This window comes from Aplidium turbinatum, chromosome 3 (genome assembly GCF_918807975.1).
Source record: "Aplidium turbinatum chromosome 3, kaAplTurb1.1, whole genome shotgun sequence".
Classification (NCBI taxonomy): domain Eukaryota; kingdom Metazoa; phylum Chordata; class Ascidiacea; order Aplousobranchia; family Polyclinidae; genus Aplidium; species Aplidium turbinatum.
The window spans coordinates 39,762,450-39,783,560 of record NC_137474.1 but is presented as its reverse complement, the minus strand read 5'-3'; the positions used below and the strand labels follow the sequence as shown (position 1 = coordinate 39,783,560).

Here is a 21,111-nt window from a genome sequence, read left to right as displayed (position 1 = left end):
TTAGAAGCTTGAGCAGCTGGTTTCCCTAGACAGCAATGAGCGCCAACGTTGTGTCGAAAAGGTGCAAGTATAGCCTACGCCTTACAGTATAAAAATTTGGGCACTCCCATTCCCGTTTGAAAATGACATGTATTTGGCTTCCGAGTACGAAAGTGTAGGATAGTCATAAGAAGTTTAGGCATTGTTTAGTTTAAGTTCTCAGTTCTTCAACATATCAAAATAGTTTATCGCTTTTTTTTTTTTTAAAGACTCGCTACGCAAAAACATAAATCACATCCGAAAAGGTTGTTTCCGTCAAATTAGAAAATAAGCGTCCAAAAGTTGAACTTGATTGCATTGATAAATCGTTCGTGATTGCCAGAAAAGTATTGCATTTTGTCGATCAAAAACGAAGCACAACTTTTTTTGCAAGGCAATACTGTTCTCAAGTTTTATCATTTTAAAAAACTGCCGATACCCAACAAAAGTTTTCATTTTATACGGTTTTTGAGTTGCAAGAAAAGTTACGATTCTCAGCTGAGCCATTGAAAATGTATCAGCTGCCCAGATTTCAAATGACTGCACTGCCCTGTGCTTCATCAAACATCACGGCTGAAAAGTTAAAAAAAGCATTCCTGTAAAATCATGTAGGCCGACATATATTTTAAAATCGAAAACTCTTCATTTTTGGCACAAAAAAAAAATTGAGTTTGCAATGACTTTTAAAAAAAGCAACAATGATGGTATAGTAGCTTATTTAATTATTCTAACGTACACACACGCTCAGTGAATTAATCGTGACTAAAATATGCTTTCCACTGCCAATAAGGTTCTAGGACTATCTTCGCACTTCGTTTGTTTTTAACACATTAACAGTTAAATAGCCTAAAGCCCTTCTTTAGTTAGATTCACGATGTCTAAGATTAAGTTGGCTCAAGAAAAAAAAAAACTTTCTGAATTTTACTGATAAAATCAAAACAGGGTCGGCTGTTTCATCATTCGAAGACAATTTATTTAAAAAAGTTGTAAAACTTGAGGGTATTGGTGTGGAATGCGCATTATTTACAAAATCGCAACCAAGTGCAGAGCCCCTGAAATATCCACTTTTGTGAGCACTTCAGATTTTAACACAGTATAGAGTTGGTTGTAATTTAGAACTATGATCTAAATCCTACACTTGGTGTAAAATGATTCTCATACAAAGAACGTCTTCAGGCATCAATTTCACCCAATACACCGCCACACAAAAATTAAGTAAAATTTGAAATAAGAACTTGCAAAAAAATGAGCTGCCAATTCCACAAAATGCCACATCACATGGAGTAAAAGCTTTTATAACGGTATTTATAAAAAATTATCGCTTAAACTTAAAGCTGGCCTATCAATATTGAGCAGGCTATATATTAGTGTCACTGAAACAGGTAAACTTTCTCACTTATCTGGTACATGAATTCTTTGATGAATCGGCGAAGAGCGTGCCCCGCAAGATCATAGATAAGAAACCAAAACCAAGGCTAGGCACGTCAGAGCAGCAAGCAGAAGAAAAAAAAATTGTGAATTTGACATTTTCAGTATCTCGCGACGCTTTCATGTTGTAGATCGGAGTACGCTACCGTTTGAAGTGTTAGCTTGCAAGCCTGTTATGGTACGAGAATACAAAAAGCTCGATCAATTGAGGCAGGCTCATTTTTAAGTCTGAGAGTAAAGTTGCTTATAATGAGCTAAAACTTTTTGCCCACCCAAGAAAGTTAGACAAGTTAAAGCCTAAAAAGATTACATTTTCATTAAGTTGAGCTAGGAAATGGAGTTTAAGGATCTATGGGTGAAGTATTATGACTTTAACAAATTGTTGATTCATCGGTGAAATATCTTGCATTGACGCAAACGCAAAAGATTTGCAACTAAAACTGAACACGTCTTTCAAGAAGTTTAAAAAAGTAAGTTAAATCTGTAAAAGAGGTAAGTCAACTTGAAAACCGCGGATTATACTTCTCCTTTACCTTTTTAATTCCACACATTAGCCACGCTTGAGCAGCTAGGCCAGTTAAAAATGGCTCGCTTCGACAGTTGCAGTTGTTAGTTGAGCTGGCGTGTAGGCGGAAGTTAGTCATTCCGACTTCGGCTAATTTGCTTAAACATGACATTTTACAAACAAGTGTTTTGCTAGTATTTTTTACGCTATTGGCTTTGAAGTACTTTTAATTTTGTTTAATTAGTAGATTTTCATACGAACTAAATAGCTGGTGTTGCAACAATAATTTGGAAAACAGCTTTGTCAGTGTGCTTTATACTTGAAGAATTTCTTAATCTGCTTCCACTAATTTTGTATTTAAAGCACTGTAGTCTTTTTAACAATGAAATAGCAATGTACAAGTAGACTATGCATTTGAATAGGCTGAGCTCTCTTTCAACTTATAAACTAATCTCCAAATAGCAGAATGACACATTTTCATAAACCAAAAGTGTTTCCGTACTACTTTGTTAGCAATCTATATTTTTATACCTAGTCGGGTCGTTAGTTGGTTTTGAATCTTTATCTTCGGACTGACAAAGTGTTGATAGGTTATTACTGGTAGTTTCGAAAAACTTGTGGAGGCTTTGAATCGCTGACGCAGATTACCGAAATCGAAAGAGTAGTCTTGGCTCTTGTTGTTAAAGTATTGTTGCCGGAGAATCTTATTTCATCCATAAGGTGCCGCTGAATGGAGAACGGTCCTGAAATGCGTTGCTCAAGCGCACACCCAGAGACTCGAACCAGCACCGCTTGATATTGAGTCTGGCGCGTAACTACTGAGCTAACGGAGTGGACTGAATACATTTTATTAAACTGGCACAAGACTTCGTTCTTGCTGAGCTTTCAGAAAAGGGAGTCAGTTTAGGCCAAATAATGTAGCCTACTTGAGGGCGTTTCAATACCCCTGCACTGACACTCTTTGTCTTGCAGAATGATGAGAGCAACGCATATTTGCGATAAACACAGGGCTGTGCAGAAGCACATATTATTATTATTTTTATAGTGATGTTAAATTGATTGTTATCAAGTTTTAATGAAACTAGATATATAGATGGAAGCCTAACCAAATTAGGGCCTCAGTAATCAGTATTGTACATGTAAGAGGACACTAATTTTGGATGTAAAATTTGACGAAGTGCTTGTTGGCTTATTTTTGTCTGGATTTCGAAATGTTACCTGAAGCAAAGGTTGCGTATTTGATGCTTCTGCTTATTCGCTTCGTTTCTAGTCGACCGCCCAGCGTCTCAGAAGAACCAACATTACAAAGCGTCTTCGGCGAAGTAAGTCAATCCCATTGATAATTTTATGGTTTATGTATTGTTACTCTTCGAATGTGAAATGTATTAACAACCGTTAAGCCACATTTTGATGCTGTGTCATTTTTTTCAATATCCCCACAGCATGTGCTCAGTGTGCTCGCCTTTGAAGCAGGGTACGGTGCGCGACTGTGCAGTGTGCAGCGCATGAAAGGGTGCGTGTTCGATTATGGTTAAAAGCACGGTTCTGTGTTGAAAAATCATTAAACGACATACATGAAGATCGTCACGAAGATTAGCATCTTTGCATCCCTTTGCACTTAAAATCGTTACCAATTAGCACAAATCTGGAGTCGATTGAAAGAAGTCCCTTCAATTTACTCTTACCCTCTTTTCTGCGAAAAGAGCACAACTGGTATTATTTTTAAAGTGTTTGGCACGATCTTAAACTATTTTGAACCAAACGAAATTTTGTTTGAGAAAATGTTTGTCCGATTTTATTTTGTATTTTAAGTTTCATTGTGTAACCAAATTGAAAACTATGTGGGTGTCATTCTTTAGTAAAATCTTTAGCAACATGGATTTATTGTTGTTGGGTATGGATGGCTGTAGTGCAAACTCTGTTACAACCTATTCTCATATAATTGTACAAGAAGGAGATTTAAAACTAATGCATTTTTTAATTTGATGTTGATTTGCGACAAAAATTCTGTCGTTGTTTTGCTTCGAAAAAAACTTTTTTATCAAAAAAACTGATTTCGCAAGAACAAATTCTTTCCAAACGTTTCCTTCAAGAAAAGTCAGTTTAACCAAATTGTTGAAAGTAGTCTGTCAAAAATTGCTGTTTCTAATACTTTTTAAACTGTTTCATTAACGAGAATTTTTGATTGATACTATGGATATAACATGTATCTTTGAAGTCTCAAAAACTATTTATTTACTTAAAACAAAGCCGTCAGTTATTAGTCCCAACGCTTTTTTAAAATCCAGACTTGAGCTTATCACAATTTTAGATGTGTTCTTTATACCTCGATCACCCTATTTTGTCCATTAATGTTTAATTGAGATAATAATTGATATCAGACCGGAAGACCAGAGATGGATATAAATGCTAACTGGTGTTCAGAATGCGACTATATTTAATACAAACGTGCTAGTGTATCATTAGCTGTAGAGTCTCCAGTTGTAGTAGTTGAGTCTTTAGTTGTAGATTCCATAATCACAGCTATAGTCCAATCAAACTTCACAAATTTAGTTCTGATTTTCTGTTTTGTTTAATTGTATAGATTTCATTTTACAATGGACTTGAAATAATGGTACTCACTGTTGCTTTACTGTGTTACACTGAAACTGTCTGCCAAGTAAAATGTAAAAAGAAATGTATATCTGTAGCGTTATAGAAAACCATAAAACGTAGATTATTCTTATATCAGGGATATTGTGACGACATGGAGCAAAGCAGACTGCTTTGTCCAGAGCTTCCCCGCAATTGCTGTTGCATTCGAAACAACCCTTGGATTACTTTGCAACCAAACATATCTGCGGATTCACGTTCTAACTTCTGTAAGTGTAGCTTAAAAAACAATTCCTTTTCATATATTTGTAATCTGACTAATTAAAGATATTACTTTTGCTAGAATAGCCACTATACCTACTTGTCTAAATCCTCCTAATTCGTCGGACTTCAACAACACTATTTTATATGTAAATTAACCTTTTTTCTAAAAAGACGGAAAAGTCCAGAGCCCAAAAAGTTGAAACTAAATCATATGTTGCAACAACAAATATTGCTTAGCATCTTCTAACTTAATTATTATCATCAGTAGCCTATCTTTTATTTAAATTGACTAAATATTGCAAAAGTTTTGCTCCATATAGCTTTTGATAATTTAATTATTTTGCTTTTAAACCTTTGCTATCATGGTATGCTCGCTTTGGAACAAATTGATATTCTAGAATATTGTCATCAGCGTTAAAAACGTTACCTTCAGATGCCGATGGCATATTTATATATCCACATTATTTTACAGAAACATATATTCCCATTAGGTGTTTGTATAGTTACATTAAGGATATCTTAATGCACATATTTTCACCTAGAGATAATTGAAATGAATTATTGCATTAACTTAGTTTTTTTTTTGCACAGCTTCACTACACGCTACAATAGGCCCACATTGACAAACTAAGATTTTTCTTTAATCCATAATCTATATTGGCATCATTGTGCTTTCGTTTCGTGACGTTTTTAGAAATCTGCAATCTTAGAAAGAACATTTTTAAGCACAAGCAACATTTACTAAAATATCAATCGTATGACATTTCGTATATTGTGTTAGATAACTCTGAAGTCACTGCAGAGCCGCAATCAAAGTATCTTGTTCTCTGTACCGCAATATCTCACATTCCTTCTGTGTGGATAAAGCCGAGTGAACTGTGAGTGTAACTCAAGCAGAAATAGATTACACACATTTTTGTTTAAGTTGGAAATATATGCATGCGAAAACGCTGTTTTAAGTTGACTATAGTGTTATTATACCATGATGTTAGGGCGCTTATTCGACACCACTCAAAAGCATGTTTTTGGCAAGACACTTAAAGGCATACCGTCAAGTGCGCAGTGGCTCCCGTTCGACAATTATAGCTCTTGATTTTTCTCATGATCATGATATGAAAGAAATGCCTACGGCCCTTTTTTGGGCTTATGTCCTACTAAACTAATACTGATAAATCTTTAAATCTAAGTTAGAAATAAACATAATCTACTCATGGCCACCTGGAGATGCGGCCTGATTTGTCACATTTTGCAGATTTTGATTTCAGCTACTGCTAGTGCTTGACTGACATTTTCTGAGATGTTTTTACTTTTTACGGTTTCCTAATGACATAAAACTTTTTTGTTGCCTTGGGGAAGCAGTAGCAAATGAGAAAAAGTAAGTTGAAAAACGCAAAATCAGACTGTTATTGAAAATTAACAGTCTGACTAAAATCTTCGAAATCAAATTTTCTTTGTTTTTCAACATGTGAGGATGTTAAAACCTATTGTGTCATCTGGGGAAAAGAATAAAGAAAGCGTAAAAATCTAATTTTTAGAAAAATTTATTTAAACGTTAGCCCAAAGTTAGAAAAACCTAGAAATTTCTGCAAAATGTGACAAATCAGGCCGTAGCTTTAGGTGGCCATGATCTACTCTATATTTCATGACTGAGCTATTGCGATATCAGCCACTAATGATGACTTGGTGAAAAAGTTGAGCATTACGTTGGTTTCTTGCGGTAGCTGATAGACGGTTACATGCAAATGATAAGTGACACTAAAGGAATATAAATAAGAGCGTACTTTTTGGTAAATTGCCACTTCATGTAATTGTGTTTGTTGATTGTCAACATTTTAACATCACTGGCGATGATTGTGCCGAAAATCGAAAGTTGATAGAAGTCCAGCTAACAGACAGAACTCGTCTTTTTTACAACGCCTGCAGACGTTGAATAAATGTAAATAAGACGAACTTGTGCGTTTAAAACACTCTTTGTGCGAGTTGCTATCACTGTTGAGAACACAAGCATGTAAAATATATACTGTTGTACTGAAGAGGCCACAAAAACATTTGTACTGAAGAGGATTCGATATCCGAAACCGCGAGCTATAACATGCTAATTTGTTATTTGGACTTTGTCGTACATTAAATTTGATTGTAGAATTGCCAAGTATTGCATCCTGCGGATCGGTAATTGGACTTCTCTCTAGCACCGGCTTGACTGGGCGTGTAGTTGTTCTCTATTATGTTAAATTGCGCACTCCAATTTTTGTTGTTAAAAAAAATCCAATGTGAATTTATTTAGCGGTAAAGATTTTGTTATAAATTGAAAGCGATTATCAATTTACAATTTAATGAATCATTTATTAGCCGCGTCATGAACAGGGCAATGGAGGTTCACAACCTTTGTGCCTCTTGAGATTCTCATGTAAAGAAAAGAAGTGATTTTTGACAGATAGTTCAATTCAAAGAATCTATTTCCAAATGCTTTTCATCACTGCATTTCACTTCAACTGCGATAGGCGTAAAGGCAATGACCCAAAACCTTTTCAAGCCTTTATTGCGTCATCAAATGTTGACCATACTAATGCTCATTCTAATCACAAACGCATCTTTTAAACGAGGTGTTTTCATGAACAAAAATAAATATTTTTAATACAATCAAATTTGTTAAGACCTCGTCTTATTGACATTTACTCACAGAAGAAATGATATCTGGTATATTCATTTGACTTTCAACAGTTTTTAATATTGTGAATATTCTCATGTAGCCATAGCTATGTAGTTTTTACTTTTTCTTCCATTGCCATTTTAAAAATCATTATTATTATTTAAAAATGCAACTAGATGACTGGCAACAAACCGACATTTCACTAAACCGATAATAACGGAGTGTGTAACTCTTTACATAATTACGCAAACTTTCTATTCTGCAACAACATTTTAACCAGATTCTGTACATCAAGACGTCACATACATAATGCAGTAAATCTTAAAACTTAAAAACATCTTTAGGTCAACACAAAAATTGCCGCAGTGATGTTGCATTTATTTGACTAGGTTTCCACTCAGAAATGATAAAGGTGTTTTTGCCTTGTACGTTTTTCAGCGATATGTGTTTAAAAACTATGTTCAACGCTTTCTAAACAGGATCGGCGATTCGTTCGCGCATAAATCATGAAATTTACTGCAAATTGTTCGAAATTTTTTGCAATTCTTGGCCACGTTGGATTTTGCTTTTTTGCTGATACTTTTCAAACTCCATGTTTCTTGGCATTTTCTGGCAACAGTATTATCTATAACTGTGGCAATTATCTATCACAACAAAATGTTTTAGTAGGGCTCTTTTTAGAATAAATTTAGAACGCAAACCAAAGCTATCCTTTTCAGCCTCCGAGTAACTTTCAACTTTTTAGATTTAGAACTAAGCAGTAAATGTAAAGGAATTTCATTTCTGGCATATCAAAGCATCATCCATGTGTAGCATTGTAGCAATTACGTTCAGCTTAAGATATGAGTCGCTTTATGTTTGACTTAAAATGTCTCTGAAATAGAGAATTGATTTATTTACTGTGAAACCGTCGCATTCCAAGCCTATGTTTAAAATCTAATTAGTGCAATTTGCAAGTTATTGGAGTGTATATTGATAAACTGTATATCGTTCATCTAAATGTTCAATAATACACGTTTATCGAAACGTTACTTTAAGGGTAATGCTTTGACCGACATTACGTTCCGGCAAAATAAAAAATGTACCCTTTGAAATGCTACATAGCAACATGCGGTTTGTGATTTTAGCGCTCTGATACAAAATAAGTAATAGTGTGGTTTTGTCACAGTATTAAACTTGTTATTATGGAAGAACAACTACGTTTTAACGATTTCACGGCTTTATATGGTATTGCGTTGTGAAGGTTTGACGTACTGGAGACGAAAAAGATAAAAAGTGTCACTTGCGTATATTTCTATTCAGCTATTGCAAGCAACAATGGCCTGGCCAGCGTGCTTGTGTTCAAAACATAAGATTATTAAGCATAGGAAGAACATGTCATTTTGTGTGAAGCTTAGAAATTTTGTCAAGAGAAACTTGGTGTTTTCTTTCCTGAAAAATTTTCGTCTTTTTTGCGTCACGTAAACGTAGAAATCTCTGTATTGGACTCGAAGACTGTTCTTGGAATACGGCGACGAGATTAACGCTTGTGGTACGTATAAACAAAGAACGCATTCGAAATATGTGACATACTCGCTCGAACGTGATATATGATCATATTATGTAGCTTCTAAAGTAACTCATCCTTAAGAGCAAGAACATTTTAGTATGGGTGTCATAAAAAGTGAAACTGGTAATGTTGACATCATCTTTGTGTATTCTTTTTTCGTCATCTTGATTGTCCTAGTATAAACCTTCATTTCTTTGCCAAACACAGCCTTTACTATTTATTATCAATTTCTTGGAATAAAACGATATTAATAGTAGTTTTGGCTGTGTTTTGTCGCAGCTGTGATTTTTTGCACTGAATAACAATAGTGTATAGGCCATCGTTTTTGTTGAGTCGATAATGAAATGTCGCTGTCGCAGTTTTAACAGAACAGTTCTCTTGGCCAAGATCTTCCCCATTCCAGTAAAAACTTGTCAAAATTTTCTTATTTTTCTCTTAAAATTTGACATATTTCTATATCTACTATTGCTTTTTATAAAGTTCGCAGCATTTTGTAAAATAAATTGAGTGAGTTCACAAAAAGAAGAATGTACCCTGGAGTAGGCATGTGCAACCTTTTTGACTCTCGGGCCGAGTACAAAACTTTGAATGATAACGCGGCCGCAGGTAGTAAGTCAAAAAACAGATTTACATGCGCCTTACCTTGTCATTACAACTTTTTGTTCCCAAAAACCTGAACGCTTTTCGAAAACGGTGGTAGCATGTGCTCTCTGCACTGCAACAGCAATACTGTGACGTCTTTTCACGAAGTCATTATTTTGAAAACAAAACAAAAAAATTAGGAAATGGCGGAATATTGACTACAGCAAACCATTTACAAGTTCAGCCTCTAAATCAAGCCCAAAAATTGAAAAAAACTTATTGAAAAAACCAAGCACCAAAACAAACGACCTGCAATCTTAAAAAAAATATACAAACTCAAAAAAATAAAAGCCCATGTTTGTGGGAAAACTGCAAGGCTGGCAATACACTTCTGTGTGCTAAATTCGCCTTGTGAAATTGCAAGCCAGCATTATCGTACAACAAAGTTTCTGCATAACATTACACAGCGCGCAAAAATTTACACTTGCTTCAATGTGAACCGCATCAAAAAGTGCGCTCAGCTATTCACAATGTTTTTACGATTCATTGCTTCCTCATTTCAATTCCACCGCCAAGGACTGAAACAATGAAATATAATAATTTGAGAAGGCTAGTATACACTTTCAATATTATGCTGAGTAATACGCGGCCGCGCAAAACAACATGACGGGCCTCCGGTTGCACATGTCTGCCCTAGAGGAATGTCATTTCTACGTAAATGAAATTTCGATTTATTGTTTTGATTTATTTATTGTTTTGATTTGACAAAATGGCGAATGTTGTGATCTCACAACGATGACAGATGACACGCAAACAAAAAATACATGTTTGTTTTAAATTGCTTTTTTGCGTTCTGCGAAAAGTTCGCATCTGTTGTCTTGCGGTTGATATGTAAAATGGCTTAACTGGTGCACATAATGTCTCTGACATGATTTGAGGGAGATTTTGTCAATTTTTTTATGTCGTTGAAAAAGACCTTCGCGGAGAAGATTAAAAAGGCAATCTGTTCGATTTTGCTGTCGAAATCAATTTATCAAGGCTGCAAGTGAAATTAATTGATCATCATTGACCGTCACCTTTAAGCTTTGAAGCCTACCGATAAAAATGGGGATATTGATTACAATAACCTTAACTCATCGATAAATAATTTTTTTGTCCTCATGTTTTTAAATTTCAAAACCGTCTTCACCCACATTGGGGTTGAGCTGCACATTTGGGTTGATATCCCAGATAAAAGAATAGTCCCATTTTTACATTGATTTAACGTCTGCAGATTACTGTTTGACAACGGACTAAGGCAAAGAGAAATTATCCTCCAGTATCTTCTTCCAGTTCGCTTGCTTGCCGTATTGATTAAGGAACGTGTCAAAAACACGTCTTGCCGTATTCGATCAATAAATAATTGTCTTACCAAGTGAAATCAACCGTAATCTTTTCCAGTGGCCCCCGCAACAACCTTTAACTGCTACGTCTTGCAATGGTTTGCCGTTGATGATAATGGTTGAGGGATGTAATTAGTTTCTTTATACAAGCCACCCAAACTCTTGCCTATTGCGGCAATAAAATAACATTTCGAAAAAACGTTATTTTTTTACTTTTGCCTACCAGCAAATGTTGTCGTATTTTGTATGTAAAAATGACAATTTTTTGTTAACCTGAATTTCCCTCAACACCCCTAAATGTCCAACCATCAAAGATGCATCCCAACATTGCTAGACGTTGATGTTACCTTTCATTGATTAGAGAGGTACAATGGCACCACAATTAACACCTGGCCTAAAAAGAAGGATCGTTAGCGTTCGCGTAGACTGATTTTATCAAGTTTATCTTCTTGTTGTTAATTAATAATTTCACAGTCAAGGTCAAGGCCTATGGGTTTTATGCACCAAAAATGCTTCTTTTCTCTTCAATATAGTTGTACTAAAAAGACATACATATAATATGTGTTGTAAAGTACATACAACGCTACTCGAATGCCTCAAACTCTTACGGACAAGAAGTAAAAATAAAGCCATGTAGAAAACATTGACCAATGTGAGATTCAATAAATCTGTTTTGGCATGCTAATATAGGTATAAGGATCATTCGGCTACAAAATCAGAGAAAATAATTGTTCACCACGCTTTCATGCAACATATAAACAAAGTATTAAAACAAATCATCGATAAAGCAATAAGTGTAGAAAGTTTTCTAAAAGTTTAGATGCATCCTTCAACATAGTGTGGCTCCATCCATATAGAACAAAGTATTGTTATTTCTTGAATATATTTAATGTATACTTTAATTTTATCTTTTGAACCGCTGCTGACGAGAGGGAAAGAGCTTCGCAACATCATTTTCTGCGGTGGGAAAGCGATGCATCATCAGTTCCAGAACGAGACAAGGAAAACTCAAACGACGAAATATACTTTAATTTGACTGTGTATTTTTAGGATACTTCGTAGGACCAGGATCAAAACTCTGAGATCAACTTCCTTCAACAAGACTCAACTCTCCGACCTGACGTACTTGTAAGTTGATATCAAAAAAAAGTTATTGGCTTAAACCAGATATCCCTGAGTTGAACAATGAAACGTCAAGCCTTATACCAGTGGGTCTCAAACTTTTTACTTTGTGGCGCACTAAAAAGATTGCGGCACACCTCGGCCAAACAAATTTACTTTAGACCGCGACAGCAAATTTGAAGTACTTGGTGCTGATTCAGCACCACCTGGGCAATATAGGGTTAAAAAAAATTATTACGTAAATTTTAATACAAAGATGTAGTCACCTTCAACACATCGGTAAGACAATAGACAAATATTATGATATTATCAGTTATCTAACTGGTAATGTGCATTCAAGCCTCAAAAGCTTGCCAGGTTGCCTATTTGTGAAGCGATTGGTTATTTAATTTCAAAAAGTTCTGCGGTACAATTGAGAATCTCTTGCTGCACACAATTTGAGAAACACTGCCTTAAACAGACCTCAGTTAAAATTACATGTTAAGTCACTTGTATTGTTGTTTCTTGTTGTTTACGTTACATAAGCAAACGCAAGGCTCATTGAGGTTGTTCAAAATATAGTTCGAATTGCTAGTCAATCATTTCGTGTTTTTTTTTCCATGAGAGCATTGAAAAATCACAATTTATTTTCTTACCATAAAAGATGACGAGTATTATACATTACTAAATCATGGGAAGTCAAATTATAGCTGACGTAAGTATCAAGGCTTTAAGATCATGGTCATAATGCCACAGCTTCAATTGTACTGTATGTTTACACTAATCAACCACATTCCTTATAATGAACTTGACAAAATTGGTTTTTTTCATCATGCTTTTGGAGAAAAGTCAGAAAGAAAAGATTTTGCTTCCTGCGTCAACAAAACATTATTCACCAGACTCCATAAGAAATAAAATTGTTGATAATGACAACAATCCACATGAAACTTATGGAGTTTTAATTCACCCAATACCACAATTGCTTCGTTGTTCGAAGTCTTGGGGCTTATTTTAAGCAAACCGTGGTTTAGCTTAGTTTTAATTTGCGGCAGCATTGTTTACTTTAGTCAGACCAAAGTCGAATGATATATGACAGTTTGCTACAAGAATTTTAGACAGCCTTGTGTTCTTAAAGCTTGCTTTTCAATGCATTTTGGATTTTTCGATTCATCACAAGAAAAAGGTATATTGATGTAGGCTACTAATATGGAAAACGTTTTTGTCTGCAACCAGAAAAAGGCCATTAGAATGTCTCATTTTTAGTGATCCTTTATGGTCAAAAAGCTTTTACACTACAACAGTTAAATTTAATACTTCCAAAAGGCGTGACGTAAAAACATTGAAACATTTTGAAATTTGGTGTCACTAGATGAATTCTTTACCCGACAAATAGACAATAACTGGACTCTAATTAACAGCATCAACCTAATATTTCGGACACATTGCAAGAACCAGTTGACTGGAAGATGTAATGTTGACTGGGATGGTGCAAGGCAAACGAACTAAAGGACGACAAGAAATGAAATCTTTTAACAATATCAAGCAAATACAGTACAAGACTGGAAAACATGTTGGAAGTATCAATAAAATCCCAAATGCAGGGATTTTATAAGAGAGTTCACAGCTGATCAAGCATAATCAATCTGTTGAAAAAGAAGATTGTAACCCGCAAGTCTTCATCGTGGAAAGACTGTTGATATAATTTCAAGATCAATCAAATTCTGTGTAACGTTGTCATGGGGGGTTGGATGTAAATAAACACCGCGTGTGCTTCAAAGTTATTTTAAACCTTGTGTTAAAAGATGATTGTTAAAAATGACCATATTTTTGACATTGAAATTTTGTTTTTGCATGAGCTCTTTTGTGAGTGACAGCTACTTTTTGTCAGCTTCTGCAGACGTTGAATCAATGTTATGAAAAGACTGCTTTGCTAGTTGAGTAGACAGAGGGCAATTTGAACATTTGTTTTCAGACACACGAACATGGGATTGGGGTATGCCTAACAAAAAAAGTTTTTTTCGAATACTTTATTTTTGAAAACCTCATATGTTGTTTGTTAAACACTATTGAAAAAAAACTAGTGTTAACAATTTTTATAACCTGCGATACAAAAAACGCGAGATGTGGCGGTGCGTGGCTTTAGAGCTCGCTTAACGATTGCAAAACAAAGGACAAAAAAATAAAGCAGTAAGCCATCAGGACACCGCCCAGCTTAACATAAGAATGTCACTCTTTGCTGTGATTTACCGATATTCGATCCAAAAATGGTCAAACGGTAACGCAGGTTAAAATGCAAGAAGCGATTTTGGTAGAAAATACACTTTTTGTGGCTTCCAAAGACGATTAATTAAGTGAAGAAAGGTGTCAGTTTGGTAAAACAAAAATAAACTACACTTCTTTATTCGGTGTAAATCCCGATGTCAGTCTTCTTCTTTAGTCTTGCCGTTGTTTGGGGGAATCAATCAACAGATTGCATGGACCTTATAAATGTAAAAAGTCATTCATTTCTAAATTTGTTCAAATCAGTTCAATTCAGTTTGTTTTTTATTCCTAACCAACACAACGAAAAACAACATATGCCAAACACTATAGAGGTCTAAAAGACAGAAGCAACAAAACGCGAACTGTTATAATCAGTGATGGGCATTATCGCCGATAATTTATCGGCGATAATTATCGGCGATAAATTTTTATCGTTTATCGTTATCGCTCAATTATTTTTTCAGTTATCGTTTATCGTTATCGCCAAAGGCAATATTTGATTATCGCCGATAATTAATCGCCGATAAATTTTATTTCGGATCAACACACAAGTGGAAAGACAATGAAAAGTAATATTTTTACTAGCCACCTAGTTCATGAAACTAAAATTAAAACCAGTTCTTCTTCAGTGCCTGAAGTGTGTGTGCACAGGTCGTTGTCATGGGAGGGGCACGCCCCCTGCAGCGACGGCCCTGACAACACAATAATTTTTAGAATTGCAAATTGCAATGCAATGAAATGCATGCAACAAGTCTCTTGTTGTTTTGCTGCAATGGGCAATCGCGAGTAAATTTTACAATTAAAATGTAAGCGCACAGGCGGTACAGATTCCTTTGAAGCGAAGCGAGAAAAATTGGCAAGTGGTTTATGAAAGTGTCGCAATACGAGGCCACTTTTTCATCGGAAACATGGTCTTTCGCGCCACCAACACTGAAACAAGTCATTGCAGAATATGATATTGCTTGAAGCATTTGACATGCAGACCGACATCACACTTTTTGCATCTTGTAGTAGTTTTGCATGACAATAGGCGCATCGAGTTCGAGTTTCGTGGTAAAATTATGCTAAATACAGTATAACCTTTCTTATTTACCCATGCTGCATAGACGAGTGGTGAGAGCGCTGGAACGGCAATCGAAAGGGCGCCGGTTCGACACCGCTCATGAGCATACAGTTGCGTATCGAGTTGCGTGGTAAAATTGTAATAACAATATAAAATTATGATATTGCTTGAAGCATTTGACATGCAGACCGACATCACACTTTTTGCATCTTGTAGTAGTTTTGCATGACAATAGGCGCATCGAGTTCGAGTTGCGTGGTAAAATTATGCTAAATACAGTATAACCTTTCTCATTTACCTATGCTGCATAGCCGAGTGGTGAGAGCGCTGGAACGGCAATCGAAAGGGCAGGACACTTAAAGGCATGCCTGAAGGTGGACATGAAGATTGGCTTCCTTGCCTTCCCGTCCACTTAATCTAAATCTTCAACCACCGGGCGTAAGCCTGAATACGACGATGATTTACCTATGCGACATAGCCAACGCTCAATCAAATATTTTTATTCCCACTGATAATACAGTGCCTATATTGTAATTCTTATCTCAACAACTCAGCGTTCTGCCATTGCTTGATGGTGTTCACAAAGAAAACAGAAAAATTTATCTGAAATTATCAGTAAATTACGATAATTATGTTATTGTTCTTGAACAAACACGACTAATTTGACAAGCTTGATGGATTTCACAGTATGCATATTTTTACTAGGCTACCAATAACGCTTAAAATTACTGATAAATTTTTAAGCATTTTGCGTTTTTTGGAATTTTTTCAATTATTGCTGACTTTGCTGTAAACAGCCCGTAGAAAGCAAAATACAAAGTTTGGAATTTTTTATGGTATTTTCATTTGATTTAATTATTTTGCCTACTGCACGTAAGCGGCAGTGTAACTCAATTGAGAAAAGCATCCAACTGGTATCTGAAGGTATAATTATAAGCACGGCGGTTACCTCAGTGGTTTGATTCTGGATCAAGAGGTTGAAGATTGATACCTACTGCCGCTGTTGCAATTCTACTCATGCATAACTTACAAAAAGTTTTGTCCCTTTACAGTATATTATGTTCGATTTTTCGTCATGTTGATGAAAACAGTTTGTGCTGCATGGGATGGGGCAGCGCTAATCGAAAAAAAAAATTATCGTTATCGGACATTATCGGCGATAATTTATCGTTTATCGTTATCGCTTAACTTTTTTTTGATTTATCGTTTATCGTTATCGCTTTAGGCATTTTTCGTTTATCGATTATCGTTATCGCTTAACTGAAAAATGAGTTATCGCGCCCAACACTGGTTATAATGTTCTTGATACCGAAACAGGATAACACGTTTGAAATAAGACACAGTCACAACACCTTGAAAGAAATTTCAAATTTTTTCAAATCGAAATTAAGTGTTGCCGACAAAATCCTATAATGTATATTTGCATCTTATACAAAATCTGTAGAAATCACATTTGCAATAGCCTGGCTGCCACGCACGAGCTCAGAAAAAAAACAGCATGAGTAATGTTGACGTCAGCAATATTGACGTCATAAGCAGAAACAATATAACTATGTGCAGTAACTACTGACAAGTTGGAAAGTTTTTTTTTTGGTGTGGGTAAGCTACAGTGGAAACGTAGAAATTTGTTTTTTATAATATAGGCTTGCTGCAAAATGAAAATGTAGCTTTTATACCTTTTCAGCACATATCAATAAAACTAAAAAATAAACAGACAAACAAGAAAATAATACAAACTCAAATAGCTGCAAATCTAATATTGTTGTTATTAAATGTTGAATTAAAAAAAAGAACGTTACCGTTCCGCGAACCTAAACCAAACGGTTTTGTGTAAGCTGTCGCTTATTTGAAACATTTTGAACAAATTTCAAATCTGCATCTTTCAACATGGATCATTACAGCTTCGTGAAATCATCCATGAACGTCAAGTCATCTCATCGTTGATCCTTTTTAAACATTCTTAAATCAGCTTTTTGAACATTAGCTTAAAACCTAATAATGGTCGCAAAAGCAACGATATTTTCTTCAAAAAAATATTTTCCGAGTGGCTCACTGCCCTTTTTGACCTCAGCCGTTCTAAAATTCCTTTCTTAACCTTAAACCTTGCTTTCGCCATCCAATATATGTTTAACTGTTTTAAAAATTTTGAGTTTTTGCCCAATAAGATGTTTCATCTTCAGGAATAAGGAGAAAACAAAGCCATTTACGTGTGAATATTGTCTGGCTTATTTATTTAGCTTTGGTTTAATCAAGCGAAAAATATCAGAGTTCAATGTTATTCAGGAATGAAGCTCGAAAAGTGATGACTGAATGTTGTGGTGGTAATAAACTATATTGGCTACACTAAAATTGAGTTTTTAATCGTTGAATTGACGTTTTCAAAAAGAATTTAAACCTTGAAAAAAGATTTTATTTTAAAATATGGAATTTGATATCATATACTTAGAAGAACCCTAGCCATCAAACTTAAGAAAAACCCTAGCCATCAAACGTTGCCATTTGCTGGGTTTGGATGAGGGTCAAGAAACGGAATGATATGGGTCATCACCCCGAAGCAGTATTGGGACACCTCTCAACGAGCCAAATGTGATTCTGGATTTGAGATTCTGTACCAAATTCTTCTTCTGGCCTGTCATATGTTCAATAACCCGTTTCATTGTAACGTGCTTTATGAGTTTTCTATGGCAGACAGTTTTGCTCTCTAGAGACAGTTGTAGCAAATTTAGTTTCCCGAATTGCCGAAAGACCTCATGGAGGAACTCAGCTAGTAAAATGGTCTTTTTTATATTGATTCAACGTTCATAAGTTGAATCAACATGAAAAAGGCCGTGTTTACCAGCTGGGTACTTGCTTTAAATTCCAAGTGATAAACAATATTGCTTTTCAAAACTTTTTCTTAAAAATATTGTTTCTTTGCAGCACAATTACACACGACGAGAAACTAGAAGCACTAGATGCTCGAACCTTCAGCGGCATATCAGAACTTCAACGAATGTGAGTTCAAGTTGTGCATTCAAAGCGTTAATGTGTGCGAGATGTTTCGTTAAATTATTTGTCGATTTTAAAAATTGGATTTCTTTGGCAATTTAATGGTTATCACCAATGAGCCACTTAAAGAATTTTAAAACTACAAAATTTGAAAATTATTAAATTTTTATGCAAAACAAATAAAAACCCGGAAGCATTTATTGGGGCTATGGTGAGTGAGACTGACACAGTTTCATTTTTCTTTAGTGCTATCTTGGAAGTAATCTTAAACGATCACGTGTCCTAACTTTTGTTGTCCTTCATTTTCATTAAAAAAAAACGTTGCATACACGTTGCATACAATTGCCTGGCTATGTATATTTTGACATCAATTTAACGCTTTACGTTACGATGTTGAAGCAATGTAAAAATTCAACTCTTTCTAGATGAGAGTTTGCTCGAATTAGTTTTAACTTTGACCAGTAAAAACTGTGACTTTGACAATTAATATTAATAGCGTCATTTTAAAATGACTAATCTCCCTTCGCTTAGCTATTTTCACCTTTAGTTTGAAAAGGTTAATCAGAAATCCTATATTGATTCGTAGAGCATGACAGCAGTCATTATAAGGTCACGTGTAGCATTAAATCAATAAGAATATCACTGAAATTTGCCCGGAAATTTATTCCAAAGATGCCCTGATTTCGACTTTTTGTAAGAGAATGTTTAATTATACATCAGGTACTTTCCATGCAAATGAACCGTTGCCAAGCCAATAGTTTACAACAAGTAGTAAGTTACATACGTTCTTACCAAACTAAATCTTATACTTTTGCTCAATGCTAATGTAGGATTCGGAAAAATTTTACTACTTTTCCAAACAAAAAGAAAATTCCTTTTCTTTTCTTGCATCGCTCCAAAATATGTTCAGCGTAAAACACAAAAAAAAACAAGCTGTAAATATTTCGCAAAAGCCTATTAGCAGCTGGTTCGTAACGGTTGCGATTTGCTTACCAGCTACATTAACGTCGGGCAACTCTGAAACAATAGTCATGCAACTTCAAACATTTTCATGGGGTCATTTGTTTTTTGTGTTTACATTTATCGGCGTGGTGCTTGTTTGTGAATTATTGTTCATTTTTTAAAACCTAAAGCTTTCAATGTTTTAATTCATTTGTTTTTAACTTTCGTGTGTAGTTTAAAAATGGCTCCATAGGACAAAGGTACTTTGGGGGGATGCCGTGACACACCCTTTTAAATATGTCAGCACACGACTTAATATATGATTCGCTATCAAGCTTGTCATCATAAGATATAACAAAGGGTCGTTCAACCAAAGGAAGAAATTTTTTAAAGTATATTTTCATTAGCGATTACTGTATGTCAACAGCTTTAATATTGAAGAACTCAAGCCCAGGTCTATCGGTTTGGAAAATCTTTAAATTGCGTCGAAGCCGCTCAAAATCTATTTGTCAGTTAAGTGACTCAATAAAAATGGACTGTCAATCGGCAGTAATCACAAGATCCACAGACAGCAACAAATCCTTTCATGGAAGAAGCTGTTTTTCATGCAAATTATTTGGGTACAGTCAAGCGTGGAGTGAAGATTTTCCCACTGGTTGTCATGACGATGGGGGAAGCAACAAAGAAATGTTTATTTTTATAAATACTTAAAAACATCTTGCCTATGACAGGTTTTGAGGAGAATTAGTTTATTACGTTCTGAGAAAATAAAAATGAAGTTTATTTTTCGTATATTCAATAATAACTAACGCATAAATGGGATGAAATTTGCCGGACTTTGATGCTCAGTTGCGTCTCTATACGGCTGCATTGACATTGTTTTGCTTTGTAAAGCCCTGAGGAGCGACCCATGCTGCGATAGATACAGCGCAATATAAAAACAAGCATTGTTATTAATTGGCAGACAAGCAGAAGTGTCAAGCGAATACAAAAAATGATTTAAATGCCGTATTTTTGAGGTAAAGATTAACCAAATGCAGGATAGGTCGATTTGTTACGATTTCCAGTGCACGTTTTCGGTTTAAACTTTAATGCCGATTCGTTTGCAAAACAGGATTTCAGCTACTTTGTTGTTGCTGCTGACATTGATTTCTGGAGATTTAAGAAACTGTCATTGCGACCTACAACCCGTGTCGAATCCGTCACGAATTCGTCTGGAACATTTTAAAGTCTCACTTCCGCTTCGTAATTTCAAGCGATTTTTAATTTTTGTTTAAAAAAAATACGATGTTTTTGCTTTGATCTAATTACGTAAAATTACCTCGGAATGACGCTGTACCAAACAACCGTACAAGATTGCGTGCGTGAACCATTGTTTTTCTGAAATTTTACTTATATTAAAAGTGACAAGGTCACTTGCCAATCAGTGGGAGATTTCCAACTAACTTTTTAACTTGAAAGACATTTAATCTTTTTAGTTTTGAGGTTCAACGCAAAGCTCGTATTGTTAGCATTAGTTCTGCCAAAACTGTTGCGAAGCTGCCACTTTACTAGCTGGTTCCTCACGCACACTTGTCACACACGACTGACAACTACACTCCTAGCTAATACTCCCATCACTTAAGGTTTAAAAAGGGTTAAAGTCATGCACAAACCTAAAGTCTAATATCTGGAGCTATTTGTTAACAACTAAAATTCATCTTTTTTCTTTGGTCGTAAAACTGCTGGAGAGGGATTGACATGCTGCATGTCACAAATTAAAAGTGTTGCTTTGTGATTCCTTTA

The 21,111-nt window shown here is 35.2% G+C and overlaps 1 protein-coding gene across 1 annotated transcript in view; it reads left to right on the top strand.

Annotated features, from left to right (window-relative positions):
- The first annotated feature begins 3,107 nt into the window (after positions 1–3,107).
- The window catches only part of LOC145766884 (lutropin-choriogonadotropic hormone receptor-like), a 31,833-nt gene continuing 13,829 nt past the window's right edge, over positions 3,108–21,111 (top strand). The window contains exons 1-5 of the mRNA XM_082578584.1: positions 3,108–3,273; positions 4,683–4,812; positions 5,589–5,685; positions 12,021–12,098; positions 18,316–18,390. Of these exons, the coding sequence (XP_082434710.1) occupies positions 3,163–3,273; positions 4,683–4,812; positions 5,589–5,685; positions 12,021–12,098; positions 18,316–18,390 (491 nt within the window). The 5' untranslated portion in view covers positions 3,108–3,162. The remainder of the gene's footprint in view (positions 3,274–4,682; positions 4,813–5,588; positions 5,686–12,020; positions 12,099–18,315; positions 18,391–21,111) is intronic.